The 21,425-nt window shown below is 49.0% G+C and overlaps 1 protein-coding gene across 4 annotated transcripts in view; it reads right to left on the bottom strand.

The window, feature by feature from the left end:
* Nucleotides 1–21,425, bottom strand: part of MYCBPAP (MYCBP associated protein) — a 1,064,843-nt gene that overhangs the window by 6,051 nt on the left and 1,037,367 nt on the right. For 2 of the 4 annotated variants that reach the window (XM_086930830.1, XM_086930832.1), the window contains exon 19: nt 1,724–1,823. The exons of the other annotated variants lie outside the window; for them this stretch is intronic. In XM_086930830.1, coding sequence (XP_086786956.1) covers nt 1,731–1,823 — 93 coding nt within the window. In that variant the 3' untranslated portion in view covers nt 1,724–1,730. The remainder of the gene's footprint in view (nt 1–1,723; nt 1,824–21,425) is intronic. 4 annotated transcript variants of the gene reach the window in all.

The raw sequence follows: 21,425 nt of genomic DNA, 5'->3' as shown, positions 1-21,425 counted from the left end.
TTAAAATCCTAAATTATAGTGAAGTCGGATTTTAAATTACAATTCTGAAAATTACATGTTTAGAAAGTTCACATTTTCTTCCCTTAGCCATTTAGTGCCTGCAGCCTATCTTTGGTCACATGACTAGGTATAGTTGGCAGTTGAGCTTAGTGTATTCCTCCTAAACCACCACGCACAATGGGAGCTTAGATGTGACTGAATGAGCCATCACTGACAGGATGGGAGGGAGGAGCCTTGCCCAGCCTCACTTGCACCTGAATAGGCTGCATCCCCTGCTACCCCACCTTGTAGTTAATCTGGAGTCAGAGCAGGGATGGCAGGGCATCTGTGCACTTCAGAGGCCTGCTTCTAGAAGCTTTTCCCCAATTCAAATGCGCAAGTCGATATAAAAGATGGACCGCAGGCACCTGCAGGAAGAAGGACTGCTGTGCTGCTGAAGGACTGCCACTCTGCTGGAATGCACTCTGCTGGACTGCACTGCTGGACTGCACTCTGCTGGACTGCACTCTGCTGGACTCCTGCATTGCTGTGCTGTGAGTACCTAATGCCCACTGTCCTCTTGCCAAGGTGAGAAGGACCTGCATCTCTTGAACCCAGAACCTACAGTGACTCCAAGGGCTGGCCTCCTGATTTGAAGCATCAGGGAAAAAACAATGTTCCAACCACCTGCACCTGGATGCTGCCATCTGTGAGTCTACACTGCCAAATGGTACCACCCAAGTCCTGGATCCTTGGAAGTGGGCCTAAAGTGCTTGCCAGCAGAACCAATGCATTTTCTCTACCGAGGGATGCATGTCCGAGCAGAGCTGATACCTCTCCTCGGCTGAGCGGCACATCCTGTAGCCGAACTGACACATCGCCACTGCTGCATGGATTGAACCTATTGCAAAACACTTGCATTGCAGCTGCAACTCGCATCTTGGGACTAACGCATAGTCATCGAAACCATCACTGCGCGATGCCTTCCCAAGCACGGGGACTCACATTTCTCGTCAACCGCAGCCTTGATGATAATGCTGAAACTGCATCACAGCTTCACCACTCATTGGAATAGACAAATTCTCTCAGCTGCCGACACAACAGGACCATGCACCACAGTCTTGCCACATCTCACAACCAATGCATCGCCTCAGTTGTGCAATGAATCTTCGACGCAGATCCATGCAATGCGCCACAAAACAGGACTTCAGGTACTATGTCCAGCAGGCCTAACTTAGCCCCTGTAGCCGGCCTGCGTTCCATCATAGTCCACCTGAACTTGTGACTTTGTTCTAATTCGGTGTGACCAAATATCCCCAATAGCTCTTTCTGGCGCTATTTCTCACTATGAACTTTAAAATTCAATATCTCCATTCCTAATTTGATTTTTCTCATTTTGGTGTGGTTTTATTTATTAAATTGAGATGTATTTTTCTAACCTGGTATGGTATCTGTGATCATTTTCACGGATGTACTGCTCAGCGTTCTAGGACTAGAAACAGAGACTCACGCCACATAGAGCTGGCTGTAAGATGGACTACTCCTTTAAGTGGTCATCACTTCAGTAGGCCACACCTCTTGATAAACTGGAATTGAAGGTGCAATAGGGTGATCAGTTAAGGTAGGGAGATGTGTAATTCTCCAGCCAATTCATTGGGCCGAAGTTCTTCAAGACTGATCTCCCATATCATCACATCCATCTTACCAGAATTTCAGAGGAACAAGAAAAAACTACTGCACTTACCATAAAGTCAGGTGGAATGTAGCAGGACACCACTCTCAGTGCATTGCCTGGACTGAAATGCACTGGTGCTTCCACTGACATGATCACATAGAGGGGTGCTCTACAACAGAGACGGAGTGTCAGACTGGAATGCAAGCGATCAGAAAACAGAGTTTTATATTTGTCAAAAGATGGCAGACTTGGACTTCTCCTTTGTATACAAAGCTGACATTATGGGTTAGTGAAAAGGAGTGTGGTTATGGCTTATGAATTGCCCTTTTTTATGGGGGTCTAATCAGAAGACTTTGTCTAAGGTTCCCAATAAAGATGAAATTAAGACTTCCTGTGTAGTCAGTTGCTGTTTAAATGATAGAGAAAGGAAACATTAATGAGGAAAGCATGCGCTGCAACTCATTTGATCCCTTATTTTATATTGCTCAGTAACTATTTGTGCCCCTGACTTGTACTCCTTTGCAGCTGGATTTCCCTTTTGATTTTCTCCTGGATATCTTGATTGGCTCTTTCCTCATCCCTAAAGTCAGGGAAAGATTGGTGCCTTGTTTATTTACCTCTAAATTACGATTCATCTTCAATCATAACTATAGATGTGCCAACAGGTAGTCTTGGGGTCGGATACTAGGGTGGGAATTCCAATGCAGTGTTTGATGTTGATCTGGATAGGTCACACCCCACCTTGGCCAATGTAGCTGCCACTACACAAGCAACCAACTTAGTTAATTTAACGAAGATGTGGGGACTGTTGGATGCAACATTTTGGTATGCGTGAATACTCATTTTATTCTTACCCACACTCCTTAGACATGCGCTTGGATCAATTTCTCTGCTTCTCAGACCTGTTCCCTATGTAAGCACGTACCACGTATTTGGGTAAAACCATCTCCGATCCTAATCCCCTGGAGTTGATACTTAATTGGGATCACTCCCCTGCACCAATTCCCACGGGTGCCTACAACCACTCTAACTGAAAGACCCGATTTACCAGGATACTTTAGATATCACCATTACCACTTATTTTGCAGACAACGTGGGTACGTCTTCCTCTAGGATTGTTGAGTGGGAGGCGTTCAAGGTAATAATCCGAGGTGTCTCTATGGGGATGTTGGTGGGGATTCGGTGAGAAGCCGTACGTGATCTTACCGACCAAATGAGTAAATTGCAAGCGCTAGATGTCGCTGCACAGTCTGTCAATGAGAAAGAGCCGGACCTCCCAGAAACCAGGATCAGATAACCTGAATTACTGGAACACTTGAGGGTGATAGATTTGCATGTGTGCACATTGCATGCTCATGCTGATTCAGACTGGTCTGGTACGCTCTTGGCCAATTTAATTAGACCACAACCCTCCCCCACACCTAGTCTAGCCATACATAATGACCAACACAAATTGCTCACCGCACAAGTGGACATTAATAGAACGTTTTGTGATTATTATACAACTCTTTACGCTGCTCCTGCTCATGAGGCCACAGTTGCAACCACTACATTCCTAGAGGCGATGGAACTTCCTACCATCATGGCAGCCCAGGCTGAGGAGTTAGCAGCCCCTCTACCCACTCCTGAAATCTGCTGTGCTATACGAGGAATAGCCTGTAATAAGACTCAGGGCTCCGTTGGGATTCCCATTGAATTTTATTCTACTTTTGCAACATCTATGGTCCCTAGGCTGCTCCCACTGTACACCACTGCTTTGGATGAAGGTGCCTTACCTCCTACTACACGGGAGGTGATCGTGACCTAATTGTTGACACCTAATAAAGCTCCAAAGGAGCTCTCTGCATATAGGCCACTATTGATCCTTAATACAGAGTACAAAATTCTTAGTAAGCTACTGGCGACACAACTGCTCCCCTTACTCCCACTCTAATTCACACCGACCAATGCGGAATTGAGCCTAAACACAGAACTTCCTTGACCAAACGTCGCCTTTATGTCCTGCTGCACTCTGCCTGAATTGGCTACCCCAACGCAGGCTGCCTCTCATTAGACATAAGTCAGGTGTTCGATTCTTTAAGCTGGACGTACATGCTGGCCACGCTGCTTAAATATGGGGTTCCCCCAGCCTTTATTAAATGGGTTAAGCTCCTCTATACGGGACCTACGGCGAGGGCCAATACCGGCACCAATATTTCTACAGCATATAATGTGTATCGGGGGACGCCGCAAGGTTGCCAGCGGTCACCCTTGTTGTTTGTGCTATATAATGGCACCATATGGAATCCCAGTGGGTTGGCTTTGTAACTCCGTTTCGGCGTGTGCAGACATATTGCTCTACTTTGCCAGTCTGCATGTAGATATGGCGCCTATCACCTCACTGTTTGAGCAATTTGGGGACATTTCGGGATCGTGCCTTAATACTTCTAAATCAGTGGCCTTTTCCTTCTTTGACACCTACACATACCCCACACTACAATTTGGTCCGCTGCTGTTTAGGGTGGAACCTATTACCTTTAAATTTTTGGGATTAATATTTAAAGAACCGCTTCGGACACAGTTGATGGAAATGTTGTCCGAGCAAATAACAACCTCAAATCCCAAGTGCCGTTCTGGAATACTTTACCTTTAACTACTGCAGGTCGTGTAGCTATCTCTAAGATGGTTATGCTCCCTAAACTACTGTATCAATTTGCAAATCTCCCAGCTGCACTCTATGCTTGGATTTAAAAAGCCCTGGACCAGATACTAACTTCTTTAATTTGGGGACAGGGCCGTCATAGACTGGCCCTTGCCAAACCACAACTGCCAAGTACTAAGTGTGGAATGGGTACACCAGATTTTAAAGCATACTCTATAGTGGCTCAATTACAATGGTTGGCTTATTGGCTGGCTCGTCATAATCTATTTGAAATAGGTTATTCGCCCGCTTGCTTACGGGCTGGAACGCTCCAATCCTTACTATGCCCTGGAGTGACTAACATGACAGACCCTCCATTTCTTTTACAAATTGCACTCCACTATTGGAAGTTGGTGCTGAAGTATACTAATTTATCAGTGCCATATGCCCTGAATATACCTTTATGTGGCTTACCCACGGCCCGAGGAGTTTTGTCAGACACTAGCCTGCAGGGATGGGCGGAATCTGGTGTGACAGCTGTGGGAGACTTATTTCTGGACAGAACCTTAATGCCACATGCAGAATTTGTACAAACCTATTCGGCTCCTCCTACACTGTTTTTAATGCACACTGCGGTCACACATTACATGCGTAGATATTGGTTATTGGATCAGAGGGAACCTCCGGCATTTGAATTATTGCAATTAATAAACATAACAGGTAGTTACGGTAGCATGGTAGTTATCTGATTCAATGGCTATATTGGGGACTACGGCCCCATCTGGGAGTTTCCTTACTAACTCTACGTCAAAGATGGGAGACAGAGAGGGGCGTGGCTACGAGGGCCAGCATGGCGGACGCAGCTTAGTACAGCTCCGTCCCGCCAGCTACTAATCCGCCGATATATCCTGTCCCCCATGCCGCTTTGAAGTTCTGAAGTGCGGCGCTTGGGCCCGGACCCCTGGGGGAGGCTCAGGTGCCAGTTGCGGAACAAGGGGGCGAGCGGACTATCCACGGAGTGGAGCAGCGGTTTGCGGCCTAGTCCGCGCCTCCGAAGCTGGGGCCTCGATTTTTAGGGACCCCCGGGCTCGCGGTGCGTGAGGCGGCCACCGAGACAGAAGAGCTGCGGGTGAGCCGGCACCTCCTGACCAGGGCTGGTTGGTGCTCCAGGCTTCCCCGGAGAGCTCCGGAGGTATGTGGGTGGCCACAGTGAGGCCTGATCCTTCCCGGGCAGCAGTACAGAGGCCCAGAAACCCTGCAGGCCCAGAGGCAGGCCGTGAAGCCGGGGAACACAGTTTGAAGCTGCCTCAGACTGCTATTCTTGTGGGGCGGAGCTTGGCAGGGGCTCGGGGGGGGGGCAAATCGGCCCTCGCAGTTGGCGGTTGGAGAGCAGGGGTGCGACGGAGTGGGGGCGAAGCCTGACACCCCCCCAAGGGTGGTGGACTGCGGCCCGGTGGGGTGCCTGGCCTACAGGGCATCATATTCACCTGTAGGGGCCTAGGGAACCCTGAATCCTAAGGAAGTGGCAGTGACAGCAGTGACATGAGGAGTGGGCACCAGATTGACTGTACGTGGCACATATTCAGCGCGAATGGCCTCCATGGGCGGTGGCGGTCCCTAAGCAGTTGATTTGCGGTGCTGAGATCCCTAACGCCGAGCCCTGTGGCGCAGGCCAGACATGGGCGCCTGTGAGTAGTGTACAGTGGACGGGACTGGCGTAGCCTGGAGATAGTCGGATCCTGCACGGGGTCCACGAGAGCAGCGATGGCCCCCCCACTGTGGAGGGGTGAGGTGAAAGGTGTAGGGCCTTGGAAGTACGTGGCCGCCCGGCCCTGCCGGAGCTGGACAGTGACTGTTGCCACAGAGGGGTCTGTCCACGCATTGAAGGATCTGAAGGGGAGCTGAAGGGGCGCCCGTTGACGGGACGCTTGGACTGTTGGTGAGTGTCCTAAAGTGCCGCCCAAAATGACACGAGGTGAGAGTGGAGGGAGCACCACGAAGCATGGGCCAATCGACAAATATACAGAGCCGAATGGAGGGGCCGGAGCAGCAGGAGGCCCTCCGAACCCGGGCCTGATAACGTGACACTGCTAGCAGCCATCACCCAGTCCCGGGATATGTTGGACGCGAAGATTGGGGCTGTGGGAGCGGACGTTACCCTGCTGCGCCAAGGCGTGTGCAATGCTGTAGCCCGTATCACAGAAGCCAAAATAAGACTCTCGATAGTGGAGGATGATGTGGCGCCCCTGAAGTGCAAAGTAGCCAACATGGAGAGTGTACAGAAGAATCTAGCACTCCGGGCAGAGGACGCGGCAGGGCGGGCTCGGCGAAACAACTTGCGCTTTGTTGGGCTACCGGAGGGATGCGAGAAGGGCAACATCGAGAAATTCCTGACGCAATGGCTGACAAGTTGGCTCCCCTCGGCTTCCCTATCAAACTGTTGTGTGATAGAACGGGCACACAGGTCTCTTGTTCAGAAACCACCGGTGGGGGCCCGCCCCCGACCAGTCATTGCTAAACTGTTGAACTATCATGACCGCGACACCATTTTACGACAGGCACGGGTGAAAGAACCCCTTCTCTATGAAAAGCAGCGGATCCTTATTTTCCCGGACTACACAAAGATGGTGCAACAGCAACGACAATCGTTTATGGCGGCAAAGGCGCGTCTGCGAGGCCTCAAGCTCCCATATGCCCTACTCTATCCGGCTCGTCTGAGGGTAGTGTTAGAGTCTCGCACCCACTTTTTTGACACACCAGAAGAGGTCTTTCAATGGACCGACGAGACAGTGAAACTAAGGGTACATACCCCACCGGGCCTGAACTCCGACGCCTCGCAGAGTGGAACACAGTCTCAAACGGCCAGAGGGTCGAGGAGCAGAGGGAACTGGCGTTCCAGGTCCTGAAGGCGCTCTAACTCAGGGGGGGTGGAGGGGGGCTCGAGGGCTGCTGCTGATTCTCCCATAGTAGATCCCTGACTGTAGGTCCCTTGGGTAAGTGGATTATAGATACACCTCATGATTATAATGCACTAGGCATTGCTGCGGGGGCCGGGTGAGCGCTGCTCTGGAGGAAAGCTCGGACTAACGAGACTTTGAATGTATGATGCAGTTGATATTCGAAGCTAGCGGGATGGGGGGATGATGGTGGCGGGTTCTTCCCCAAGTTTGGTTTGTTGGGGGGGGAGGTGAGCTGATGGGTAGTGAGGGGGGATCCATTGGTGGGGCCGTGCTCAGGTCCTAAGTTGTGGGCCTAAGGCTACCCGCACCGCAATAGGTACTTCAGTGTTTTTGAGGTATGGGGTTGGGAACTGGGAGGTGAGGGGGAGGGGCCAGCGGTTTGTTATTTTACGAAAAGGGTCCGTTGGGGTAAGGTCACACAAGAATTCTTCTTGTTTTATTTACATGCCTCTAAAGGGCCAACCGTAGTGCCAATTCCTTTCATGGGTTACTGATGGCGGATGCAGAGACTAGAGAGCTAGGTCCTGGGGCCTCTCTTCGAATCCTCAGTTGGAATGTGCGGGGCATGCTGGACCAGATTAAGAGGGCCGCTGTACTGCGACAGGCTAAACGGGAGCGAGCTGATGTATTACTCCTACAAGAGACACATTTATTGGGTAACAAAACACTTTGCTTACAGCGATTTGGCTACCAACAGGTTTATCATGCGGGCTTTGTCAGGGGCTCCCGGGGGGTGGCCATATTAGTGCACCGTAGACTCCCCTATGTCCACGCCACTCAATGGGTAGATCCGCAGGGTAGGTACATATTTATCAGGGGTATAATTGGGGAAGAGACCCTGGTGTTCGGTAGCGTGTACGCTCCACCTCCTCTGTAGTGGTCCTTGGTAGAGAGGCTCTTTGCACTTTGGGCCGACATTCCTGAGACGTTAGCGGTGGTAGTGGGGGATTGGAATGATGTCATGGACGGGAGGGTGGATAGATGTAGACCCGGAGTTGGGCGGGGGCTACCAGCTACTACTAAATTGGAGGACATGGTTAAAAACTTGGACTGGGTGGACACATGGCGGTATCTACACGCACTTTAGCGAGAATACACGTACATATCTGCAGTGCATAACTCCTTCTCTAGGTTGGATTATATCTTTGTCCCACAATCAGTCATTGGTAGGGTACGATCGGTGGCTATTTTGCCGCGTGGGCTTTCGGACCACTCACCTGTAAGTATCGAGTGGCTGCTGGGTGGGGTGAGGCAGCCGTTTCGATGGCGCCTATCCACATGGTACCTTCACAATGAAGACTACCAGAAACACATGGGGAAGGCCATTACCCAATTCTTGGCGGAGAATATAGGTTCAGTCACAGCGGCCGGGACGGTGTGGGAGGCCATGAAGCCCACGTTGCGAGGGGTGGATATTGCGTGGTGCACGGCTGCGTGCCGACAGCGCAAGGCAGACTTAGTACGCGGACATAGAGACCCTGGAGCGTCGTTGTTGCGTAGGTCGAGAAAGTCAGATGGTGGGGCAACTCCTCCTGGCACAGCAATCTTATTCGTCCCTGCTCCTGGAGGAGGCGCGTCAAGCGTTGGCTGGCGACGCGCAGCAGAATCTGTCAATGGGGGGATAAGTCGGGAACAATGCTGCACCGGCTATGCCAGGGTACGTTCCAGGCTCAGACTTTACCGGGGCTTCTGGATGCCGCTGGGGATTGGATCACAGACCCGAAGGGGCTGGCGGAGAGTTTTGCACTCTACTACGTGTCCCAGTATGCCCCGAAAGAATGCCTACCAGCAGAGATGGTAGATAAATTCATAGCAGACTTGCTGCCGAGGGCGGTGTCGGACGAGGTGCGTGAGAGCCTCGAGCTCCCATTGATGGCGGAGGAGTTGGGAAGGGCCCTGGGAGAACTTAATACTGGAAAGGCTCCAGGACCCGATGGGTTTCCAAGTGAGTTCTACAAGAAATATCACCTTCACCTTGGCACGCCATACAAGGCGGCACTAGAAGAAGCGCGGGAGCGCGGCTGCCTCCCCGCAGACTGGAGACATGCTAAAGTAGTAGTATTTCAGAAGCCGGGTAGGCCTCCAGAACAACATGCTTCCTACAGGCCCATTTGTCTATTGAATGTTGAGGCCAAAATTCTAGCCAAGGCGTTGGCTAATCGTCTCCTGCCCCACATGGCGGGACTCGTCCATCCAGATCAGGCAGGGTTCATGCCACATAGGGCTACCAGACATAACATTCACATAGCAGTGGCGGCGGTTCAAGAAACTGGGGGGCAGGCGGCACTTCTCTTAGCCGATATTGATAGGGCCTTCGACTCACTGAGCTGGGTTTACTTATTGGCATTACTACCCCGGCTTAACCTGGGGCCTCGATTGTTGCCCTATCTGAAATTATTGTACACAGACTTAACAGCCTCGGTTAGGGTGGCAGTTGCAATATCCTCTAAATTTGCAATCGGGCGGGGTACTCGGCAGGGTTGCCCCCTTTCGCCGTACCTATTCGCCCTAGCCATGGAGCCGCTGGCGGCTTGGGTGTGTATGGACGCTCAGCTTAGCGGATTCGAGTGGGAGATGGGTTCGTCCGACAGAATAGCCCTATATACAGATAATGTCTTATTCTTTCTTACCAACCTTCACAGATCGGGGCCCCGTATACTCGAGATAATGGAGATTTTTGCCGAAACTTCGGGCCTATACCATAACCCCCGTAAATCGTCTCTGTGGGTTCTTGGAGAGCAATCCGGTGTTGGGGAATGGGCTTCCACGCTACAGGTGGCAGTTGGGGGCATTAAATACCTAGGAGTATTTATCTCAGAGGTCCCGACGATCTCCTGGGAGCGCAATTTGGTGCCGGTATGGGACCGGGTCCGGACCGAAATGAAGACATGGTCCCGTATGCCCCTTACGATCTATGGCGGTCGCCATTTTAAAAATGGTGGCGCTCCCCCGTTTGCTTTATCAATTGCAGAATCATCCTTATCCGATATCACCCCAGTGGTTCCGCCATGTGAATTCAGTGCTGGGGCAATTTCTTTGGGCTGGAGGTGTGGTGAGGGTGGCATTGCGAACGTGTTTTCTTTCAACGTATTGTGGTGGTTTAGCGACCTCCGATATCCTCTCCTACTACCAGGCCTCCCATCTCCTGGTTCTAAATTAGTGGTGGTACAGGGATAGGGGTGACCCAGCGTATGCCCTGAAACGACACCTGATGGGCTCTAATTCCTTGCATAAGATACTGTACGCGGCACGGCTTCGAAGGAGGCTGCCGCCGGCTACTCAACTAGTATTCCAGATTTGGAGACAGACGCTGCGACAAATGGGATGGTGGGGCACGCTGACTGAGGAAACCCCACTGTGGAGTAATGGACGCCTTCCTGCGATGGAGTCCCTCCGGAGTTGCAGGGGATGGAATAATATAGGGATTTCAAGGCTGGGGGATGTAATGTCAGGTACGACACTTAAATCCTTCCAGGATCTCTGAACGGAGTATGGCATGCCCAGCTCCCAATTTTTCCAATACCTGCAGTTCCGCCATGCCATTGCGCCGAGCTTGGAAAGTCTGGATTGCCTCCTGGAGTTTAGTCCATTGGAAGCTAAGGTCTTTATGGGGGATATAGGGGAAAAAAAGATATCTCGCATCTATCAGACACTAGTCACACACTGCTCCACTACATTGCAGAAGCTCAGGGAGTCATGGGAAGGGATGTTGGAGTGCTGGAGGAGGAGGACTGGCGGGAGGCACTGGAGGCTCCTAGGGGTGCAGCCATTGTGATGCGCCTGCGGCTTATCCAATTTAAATACTTACACAGAATCTACTACACAAGGGAGAGACTATGGCGGGCAGGCCTCATTGCATCCCCGGATTGTCTTAGATGTGAGAGGGAGGTGGGGACATTGATCCGCACAGTTTGGAGTTGCAGCTCGCTGGCTAGATTCTGGAGAGGGGTGTTGGATTGTCTCTCCGAGGTCCTGGGGTGGGAACTCCCATGCACAGCATGACTTGGTCTGTTGCATGTGATGGACGAGGTTGGGGGGGAACAGACATAAGAGGCATCTGTTGTTATTAGGCCTGACCCTCGCCAAACGAGATATTGCTAAAGCATGGAAAGACCCCCGAGCTCCTTCTATTCCGGTATGGAAGAAGGGATTAGATTTCTGTATGGGGCTGGAGCAACCGATCTTTGTAGCCCGTGGTTGCCCGCGTAAGCACTATAAGATATGGAAAAGGTGGGCTGATTATAGGGGCCTGTGGCTGGAACCTCCGGCGGAGCGGGAGGATACTGTGGAAATTATATGTTGAGCCACGATGGAGGATGCATGTAAATTTCAGACTGAGAACTGATTTGCAGAATAGGGGAGACGGGGTTGTGTGACCTGGGGGGGAATCCTGGGGGGTTGGGGGGGAGTTCATATTGTTAAGTTTGATATTGATACCTGACAAAATGATGTAAAGATTGCTTCTTTATTGAAGACTTGTTATGATTGGCAGTTTCCTCCGGAGTGCGGGGTGCTGCACTATGTATGCAATCTATCAAATAAAATCTGTTTTAAAAAAAAAAGATGGGTGACGGAGGTGTCCAGGGACTTCACTGATAGGGAATGGTCACAGGTCCTTGAATATCCCAGGGGCGTCTCCGCAATGCTCGACTAAAAATGATTCAACTGTTTGTCCTGCATAGGGCCTATCTCACACCTCGGGTGATACACCGTATGTACCCCAATTCCACTTCACGGTATCCTCGTTGTCACAACTCGGAGGCAGACTTTATTGTTTGGAACAGCCCTGTCCTTGTGGACTTCTGGTCGGAGGTTCTGCACGGCCTCACATCCCTTTCGCAGCGTTCCAACTGGAACACCCCGGAGGCATGTCTCCTCTGGCTCGTTCCACTTCCTAAGATTCAGTGACTACTACTCCTCTGAGGCGGAAGCCCGAGGACGAGACAGCATTATTATAATTTGTAAAAATTGTTGTTTGCACTTTTAACTTGTGAATTGCTCTATTCTGAAAATACTTCACTCACCCTGACCGCCGCACTCTCCGCTCGCTCCTCGCGCAGACGATTAAGGATCTGACGCGTTGGAGGCAGGGCTTGCCGCCATTGGGAGTTGAATCATTCAGCGCACCTGTGCTGGGATGAGCCCAGCCCACCAGCCTACTTAACCTCTCGCCTCCCTGCTCGCTTAGATTCAGTGACTACTACTCCTCTGAGGCGGAAGCCGGAGGACGAGACAGCTATTATTTTAATTTGTAAAAATTGTTGTTTGCACTTTTAACTTGTGAATTGCGCTATTCTGAAAATACTTCACTCACCCTGACCGCCGCACTCTCCGCTCGCTCCTCTGCAGACGATTAAGGATCTGACGCGTTGGAGGCAGGGCTTGCCGCCATTGGAGGTTGAATCATTCAGTGCACCAGTGCTGGGATGAGCCTGGCCCACCAGCCTACTTAACCTCTCGCCTTCCTGCTCGCTTAGATTCAATGACTACTACTACTCTGAGGCGGAAGCCGGAGAATGAGACAGCCATTATTTTAATTTGTAAAAATTGTTGTTTGCACTTTTAACTTGTGAATTGCGCTATTCTGAAAATACTTCACTCACCCTGACCGCTGCACTCTCCGCTCGCTCCTCGCGCAGACGATTAAGGATCTGACGCGTTGGAGGCAGGGCTTGCCGCCATTGGGGGTTGAATCATTCAGCGCACCTGTGCTGGGATGAGCCCCGCCCTCTCTCAACCCTATATATGTCATACCACTTTCCGCCCGCGCAACCGACGAGCGCAGCGGGCGCGCCAAAGGCGCGCCAAAGGCAAGACCATCTGCGCCAGTCCGCGCCGGGACCGGGCCCAGGGCCACCCCCCCTGGTCCACCCATCCCTCAGACCCCCATAGCCCCTGCCCTGATCAAATATACCTCCTCTCAACTTCTAGAACTTAATCCTTCGCCCAACCTACCGCACTCTATACCTCAATTTTTATATACTGACCCTTCGGTAGGTCCTTTTAAATGCCCTGCTTGCATTAACCATACTTCCCCTGCTACCACCCCTAAACAGGTTCTAGCAGCACTCGTTAATGTACGCTCCCTCCCAAAACACAAACTACACATCCTAAAGTTCATTGTGTACACAATCTCGATTTATTGTTTATCACCGAGACTTGGGGTGACAACTCCTCTGGCCCTGACTTCAAAGCAGCCCTCCCTGAAAACTACTGCGTCCACAGATTAGATAGAACTAAAAAAAAGGGTGGCGGTATAGCTATCATATATAGAAACCGCTACAAACTCAAAACCACAGCTCTTAATTACAGAGATTGCGAGCCTTTTCCTTCTCTATTAACCTCTCCGGCAACCAGTCATTCACAGGCACTTTGCTCTACCGCCCTCCTGGCCCTAGATCTAATTTCCTTGTTAGCCTTAACAACTTAGTCGAAATTACAGCTGGAGCTCCTCAATACACCATATTAGGAGACTTCAATTTTCATTTAGAATCCCTGACTGACAACGATACCATTGCCCTCATCAGTGATCTTTCAGCTGTAGGACTTCATCAAACTGTCACCCAGCCTACTCATAAAGCAGGACACACCCTCGATGGGATATTCACCAATGACCCTGACATTCTGATTTCCCCTCCTATTCCCCTTATTTGGACCGATCACTCAGCAGTCTGCTGTTCTATTAAAACCAAGTCCCCTCCATCTCAAATCGGACCATCTTCCCCTATTTCAACAAGAGACTGGAAAAACATCGATATCTCTCACCTTGCCTCTATGCTGACCGCTGGCATCAATGCGATGGAACCGGATCCGTCACTAGCTTCTAGCAACTATCTCAACATCTTGGACACGGCATGTTTCAAACTGGCACCTCCCAAAACCTCTCATCGCAATAGAAAATCACCTTCCGCCCCATGGTTCTCTGAATCCCTACGTCTACAAAGACAACACTGCAGAAATCTGGAAAGATACTGGCGCAGGCACTACAACCCTATTGACAAAATTACGTATAAAAGCGCCCTATCTAACTACAAAGACCTCATTGCCTCAGAAAAGACGATTTACTATACTTCCCAAATCAATCAGGCTCATAACTCCGCAAGAAAATTGTTTCAGGTGGTTAATCATCTCTCAGACTCTCCCATTCCCCCTTCCGACACGTCTCAACACCTCTGCAACTCCCTTGCAGATTTCTTCATGGACAAAGTCACTTCTATAACAAGCGCCTTGAGACCCTTGCGGGTGAGTAGTGCGCTATACAAGTATCAATTTTTATTTTTTCAGCCTTTCTTCCCGAACCTTCTTCGACCATCACAGTTAACCAATCCCCAGCCACCACCGCTCCCTCTTTCTGTAAGTTCAATTCAGTCTCTGAGGAACAAGTCTCTCGTCTAATCTCCAGCACCAAATCAGGATCACCCCTGGACACATGTCCTCCTTCCATCCTCAACCTCATCCCTGATGCCATCTCCCCTGCTTTGACCAATATTTGCAATACCATGTTCACTACTGGCTCATATCCCACAGTTTGGAAAAAGGCCATCATCAAGCCACTTTTGAAAAAACCCACCCTTGATCCCTCTTCCCCATCCAGCTACAGACCCATTGCCTGTCTTCCTTTCCCTGCAAAAATATTTGAACAATTAATGAATATACAGCTTTCCAAATTCATTGATGAAAATAACTTGCTTGACGACACTCAATTTGGATTTAGGCAGGGACACGGAACCGAAACAGCCCTAATAAAAGCAGCTGACGAAATAAGAATGACGTTAGACAAAGGCGGCACAGCAGTATTAATACTGCTCGATCTATCCGCGGCCTTCGACACGGTCGATCATGCCACTCTGATCGACCGTGTCTCAGCAATCGGCATCCACAACAAAGCCAAAGAACTTCTCGCTTCCTTTCTGGCCAACCGCTCACAGGCTGTAAAACTGGGCCCTTTCTTCTCCCACACGTTCTCCCTTCCTTGTGGAGTACCGCAGGGCTCCTCACTAAGTCCGACCCTGTTTAATATCTATGTTTCGGACGAGGGTGATCAAGTCCTACGGCATTAGTCTCACAACCTATGCTGACGACACCCAGCTGGTTCTATCTGTACATCATGATGGACTTGCAGTTGCAGCAAACTTTCAAGAGGGAATGCTTGCCATCAGCTCCTGGATGTCGTCAAACTGTCTAAAACTTACCTCTGAAAAGACAGAGGTAATGACATTTGGGAAACTGGAACCTGCCTGGTCCCCCCTCTTGTGGCCCAATGAGATGGGACCTCCACCAGAACCCGTCACTAAGGTTCACAACCTTGGAGTCATGTTCAACGACAGACTGCTCTTCCACCACCACGTCAACTCGGTAGTCTCCACCTCCTTCTTCATTCTAAAGAAGATCAAGAAGCTTCTCCCCTACCTCCCCACTTCAGCCGGTAAAACTCTGATCAGCACCCTCGTTTTTGCCAGAACGGACTACTGTAATCAGACCCTCCAGGATTTCGCGATTTCGCGATTTGCAAAAAAATCGCGAAATCGGCAGTTTTGTAAAAATGCCGCGATTTTTACAAAACTGCCCGCGAAATTTGGACGGTTGGTCTGCGCTGGGAAGGAGGCCCCTTTTAGATGTCTGTGATGACAGGACAGCTGTCTGCAATGTCAAAATGTGGGGCATATTTGTTAGGCCTTTGCAGGCATCAGTTACAATAATGTCCGTCTATGATTTCAGGAGCTGGGGGGAAGTGTCTTTTTAGCAGATCTCGCCCGACCTGCTGGTATGCCGGCCCCACGTGTGTATTCCTACACATCGCCCTCGTTGGGAACAGGGGGCGGCTTTACTCCTAGAAGTAACCCTGCCCCCCTCCCACCCATGGTGAATCTCTACGGAAAGTGAGATTTCGGACAGCCTGTGCATCGTGTGGTGGAGCAGAGCAGAGAGGCAGGCGCAGCGGCGTCAGGAAGTGACCGGAGCAGGCAGGCTGCAGACAGAGCCACAGAGGCGGGATACAGGCCGGAGACCCCTCTAAAAAAGGCCGGGCCCCCCTGCTGCCCCCCTCCCTCGGACCCGAAAAAAAAAAAAAAAAGAAAGTGTGGTGGAGCAGGCAAAGGAGGCGTGGGGGAGGTGGGCTGATATGACCAGCGGCAACTGCGGGCATTTAAATGAAGAGCAAATTGCGAGGAACGGAAAGATGTGCAGCGTGGAGAGGGGGGAGCTGTGAATGAGACGTGAGGGGGCCCGAACGGGGGAGGGCTGGATGATGTAGAGGCGAGGGGAAGAGAGATTGGAGGAGGGGGGAAGGTGAAGAGACGACAGGGGAGACTGAGAAGTGTGAGATGTGAAGGAAGAGTGAAGGAGCTAGAAAGGGAAAGGTTGGAAAGAAATGGAAGGTGTGAGTTGCAGAGGGTGGGAGGAAGATAGAGATGGCAAAGGAGAGATGGGATAGAAGAATTAGGTGTGTGAAAGGAGGCCAAGGCTAAAGAGGGGAGGGAAGGGAGAGGCCTTGAGGGGGGCAGAACGAGGTTGAGATGGGGAAAAGATGAATAGAAGAGATGGGTACAGAAGGTAGAAAGAGTACAAGATGTAGAGAACGGTGGGACAGGAGAATAGAGTTGCGAGGAGAATGAGTAAAAGGTTCCCAGAGAGGAAATGGAGGGGGCTATGAGTTCTTGAGAGCAGAAGTGGGGGAGGGGGGCAAAGAGGAGGGAAGAGAAGAGGAGGAGAGGTGGGGAGTTTAATATAAACGAGAGACAAAGATAGAAGACATTGGAAGGCAAAGGAGAAGTGCTGGAAGTGAATGCACGAGAGAGGCAGGAAGGACAAACTGAAAGCAGGAGGGAAAGGCATGAAAGGAAGAGCTATGCACTGAAAAGAACCGAGGCAGAAAATTGGAGTGAAAAAGAGAGAAAAAACAATGAAGAGAACTGAGCGAGTAAGGAGGAAAGACAATTTGAAAGAGAATGATAAGAAGCACTGGAGGGGGAATTATAGGGATGAGAAGTGATGGAATCAAGAACAAAACTGAAAATGAGAAAAGAGAAAGGGGAGGAAGGGAATAAAGAGAAGAGAAAGGGAAGGAGCAATGAAAACAGAGTAAAGGAAGAGGAGCAACAAGGATTGAGAAAAATAACAGAAAACCAGGATACCCGTAGGGTGACAGTTGCGCATTACAAATAATAAATACAATACAATACAATACAAAAGCAAGAAAACGAAGAGAGAGAAGGAACGAGTCAATGACTGAAATGGAAATAAAAGAATTATTTTAGGTCTGTGTTGATAGTACAGCTGTCTGCAATGTCAGTATGTGTTCCTTATTGGATGTGCCTTTGCAGGCATCAGGGTGTCAATACTCATGCTCACAAAATTCCAAGGAAAGGAAAGACGGGCAGTGGCCATTGAACCTTGTTGCTGCATGATGAATGGTTTCCTGTCTGTGCAGAATGCACTGTTCAACGTAACCAACAAGAAAACTACAATTATCAGGCTACATGAATTATCAATTTCTTTGGAGATGGCAACCAGTGCAGGAAAGTAGGGGGAATCCACCTGATCTCACTATCGGCAGATGTCCCAGAGAAAAATGCTGAATTTGTCCTGGTGTCTGATAACTCAGCAGCGCCTGCAAGCTGTTTGTATTCGGCTGGGTGCCGCAACGTGCAGGCAGTAGGAGGGCTTTCTTATTTCAATATTCAGCTGGGAGCAAAAGTTATCTTACCTCTATTAAAATCCCATCGAAATTGCAGGGCACACAATGGTCTCTACAACAGGTATCTTAACCCTGTAAGATATTTTAAAATGCAGCCTCTATGTAACCAATTGAGTAACCTAGAACAGATTTACTGTCACATTTGTCATCTGTTAGCAATATCTTTGCAGCAAATTTAAAAAAAGAAATATTATGCTGCTACCAATGTTGCAGGGCATCAGTGGCACCCGCAATTGGCAAAAGAGGGTGCCTGAGGAAGAGGTGTCCTGCCTCTCGGATCCGTAGGCAGCAGTGCCCCAATAGGGGTGCATACATGCCACTAGAACATGTCAGGGATAAATACAGCTCCCTCCCACGAGGTTAGGACTGGTGCTGTGCTTACGTAGAGCTGCAGACACTTTAAACATGTCTATTTCAAAGTGGAAGAGACTGCTAAAACACCTACCATTGATTTCAGGCTGAAAATGAAGGATTATGAGTAAAATAAAGTGCCGCAAAAATGCCGCTAAATTTCCATATTTGTGCCGCTAAATTTCCAAATTTGTGCCGCTAAATTTGCTAATCCATGCCGCAATATCCTGGGGGGTCTGTGTAATGCTCTCCTTCTCAATGCACAGGAAAAAGTTCTCAATAGGCTTCAGCTAGTGCAAAACGCCTCAGCCAGAATCTTACTGGGCATACCCAAGTTCACCTCCATCACTCCTTATATTCGACAGCTTCATTGGCTTCCTGTCAGGAGCCGTACAAAATTTAAGGCACTGTGCATTGCCTACAAAGCCATCAACAACTCTGGCCCGCAGTTTCTCAGAGATGCCATCCGTCCTCTTGAAAACCCCAGGACCCTTCGCTCATCTTCAGCTCATCTGCTCAATGTCCAACGCACACGGAAAGCTAACTGGGGTGACAGATGCTTTGTGATCTCCACAGCCAGACTATGGAATTCACTTCCTCTTACTATCAAAACTGCCCCCACTCTCCTTGGCTTTAGGAAGAAATTAAAAACCTGGCTGTTCCCACATTAAGATCTGTTATAGTCATCATCTTATTAGTTAAGCGCCGAGACACCCCAGGGTATTTGTGCGCTATAAAAATTGCCAAAACATAAACATAAGAAGGCAAAAGTGTTGCACCATTTTGTAAACCACATTCTCACGCTAGCCAAGAGGCTTATCACACAACGATGGAAGTCAGATAAGGCGCGCAAAGGGAAATGGAAGGAAGAAGTTATAAAATGGGCTACTGCTGAGAGGGAGGCATTGTACTGCGAAGAACACAGAGGGTTAAGATGGAAACCGATATCTTTGGAGTGGGCTCAAATGTTGGAGCTTTTTAGGACACACTACATGGATATCACTGATGAATAATTTGTTCCTCTACATATATCCTTCCTGCCTGCCTCCCAACCCCCTTTTTGATCCTTTACTTCTTTCCTTACTTCCCCCCTTCTTTCCCCTCTCCCCCCACCACCCTCTACCCGGCGGTGATCCCCTGCTCCGCACCCGCTCCCCTCGATGGCAATCAGAACAGACACCTTGTTCTTTGTAGCATAGTTTTTTATTATGGTATCCTTTTTTATGTCACACATTTAAGATTTCATTACATGATAGTTGATTATGCAGTCAGAATCATGAGCACGAATGTGTTTGTACCTGTATACAACATACTCATTGTTGATTTTGTTCAGGTTCGCTCATATTCTCCATTTCCACGGACTGTATATATACATCTGTACCTAGTAATGATAATCCTTGTAGTGACGTAGTTTGAACAAGTTATTAAGACATTCATAATATACTGCTTTTGTTTCCACAGAATACTCCGAGATTCATTATGCTATACCACAAATTGTATCAAATCTTAAAAAATAATAAAACTCTGTTAAAGAAAAACATCAAAAAAACTATAAATGTGCCAAAGAGGTTTTTCACACTTTAGTTTTTTTCTTCCTAACTAAGACCTAGGCCACTTGACACTTTCCACATGTATATGTAAGTGCATAGTGGCCCTATGACCCACAAATCTGTTCTCCAGAATCAGGCAATTGCTGGTCCAGGACAGCTCCCCGCAGCACACTCAGGCCTCACTTTCCTTTCTGAGCCAGCCTCATGTCCCCATGGTCCCAAGGTGGAAGATACTTGGCAGTAACACTGTGGTGATCAAACAGGGAGGCCTTATGCAGGGCCACAGGCAGAACTCAATCCCAGAATGTTTAGCAGAGAAGCCACTGGGATTAAGGAGCTGAGCAAACCATCACTGAAGCGTTTAGGTCTTTTTCAAGTTACGTTTCTTTTGATACAAAGCTGGATTATGCAGGATTTTGATATTTATTCTATGTATGCCACAAATCTTACTCTAAGGGTCAAATCTAGGCACATTGCACACTAGAATTTCCTCAACAAAGTTTTTTAAAGCATACCTGGGGGTTCTGCTATCTCTATCAAACTATAGGGTATACTTCTAGTTGAAAGTTGGGTAATAGCCAGCAAAGTCGTAAAACATTACCCCACACATTATCCAAAACTATAAAGGTGGTCTTCTAGTTTGCATGTAATATGTTAACACACCTTAATGAAAAACATTTCTCCAAGCCAGGTATCTACCATGAGGATTGTATCAAGTTTCCAGTTTTGAAGAAGGCCCATTTTGGCAATCACCAATGGAGTGACAAACCATCGACCTGTAGAAATGTACCCCTGTGAGGGCACACTGGTGCAGTCACCCTCTCGTCCACGGGTCCCAAGACTAACAAGAGAGATTGGCACTGGAGTGCAGTAAAACAAACCAAGTCCGAACAACACCCTCAAGTGTTGAAGGATGGAGTACACATAATGCAACAACCATTGTCCTTATATACTGTTTGTTAGAATGCAATCTCATGAGAAGGAACACTGGAACAAGTTTAAGCACGGAAATAGCTATAGGCAAACAAGAACAAAGCCTGACAAGAAGGTCAGGAGATGAGGAGGGGGAGTAAGGAATTTTTATGGCAGCAATAAGCTATCAATCGATAACCTCTGAGGCCAGGTGCACCTGCAGCTGCAACCCCCCAGCACGTACACCAGATTAACCATGTCAGAGAGGTCAGCTAAAATTAGAGGACACGGGCTGGGTGAAAAGACGAACAGCAGAGAGTAAAATGAACACAACAGAATTAAAATGGACGCGACTGTCAAAATGGCTGGCCGCTTATGCTAAAGTAAAATGTACACTTTTCCACAGACGACCCTTTTAGCATAAGCTAAGACAGTTTGTTCCTTCATAGGGGCATTTCATAGTTCCTCAACGTCTATTGCCATAAATCTATATATTTCTTGTTCCATTGCTAAATGGGCATTTACATTTTGGACACTCACTTTAGACGGTATGCAGGCAGTACAGGCAGAAGTACAGAGGAAACAGAGCCTTGGTCAACAATGAATACACAAGCAACAAGAGAAGATAATAGCTATTAATATGAACAGGACTGATAGTACTTTTAAACCCCAAGCGGAAAGT

This window comes from Lissotriton vulgaris, chromosome 7 (assembly GCF_964263255.1).
Source record: "Lissotriton vulgaris chromosome 7, aLisVul1.2, whole genome shotgun sequence".
In the NCBI taxonomy this organism is placed as follows: Eukaryota; Metazoa; Chordata; class Amphibia; order Caudata; family Salamandridae; genus Lissotriton; species Lissotriton vulgaris.
Note: the sequence above shows the minus strand (reverse complement) of the source record. Positions and strands in the feature narration are given on the sequence as shown.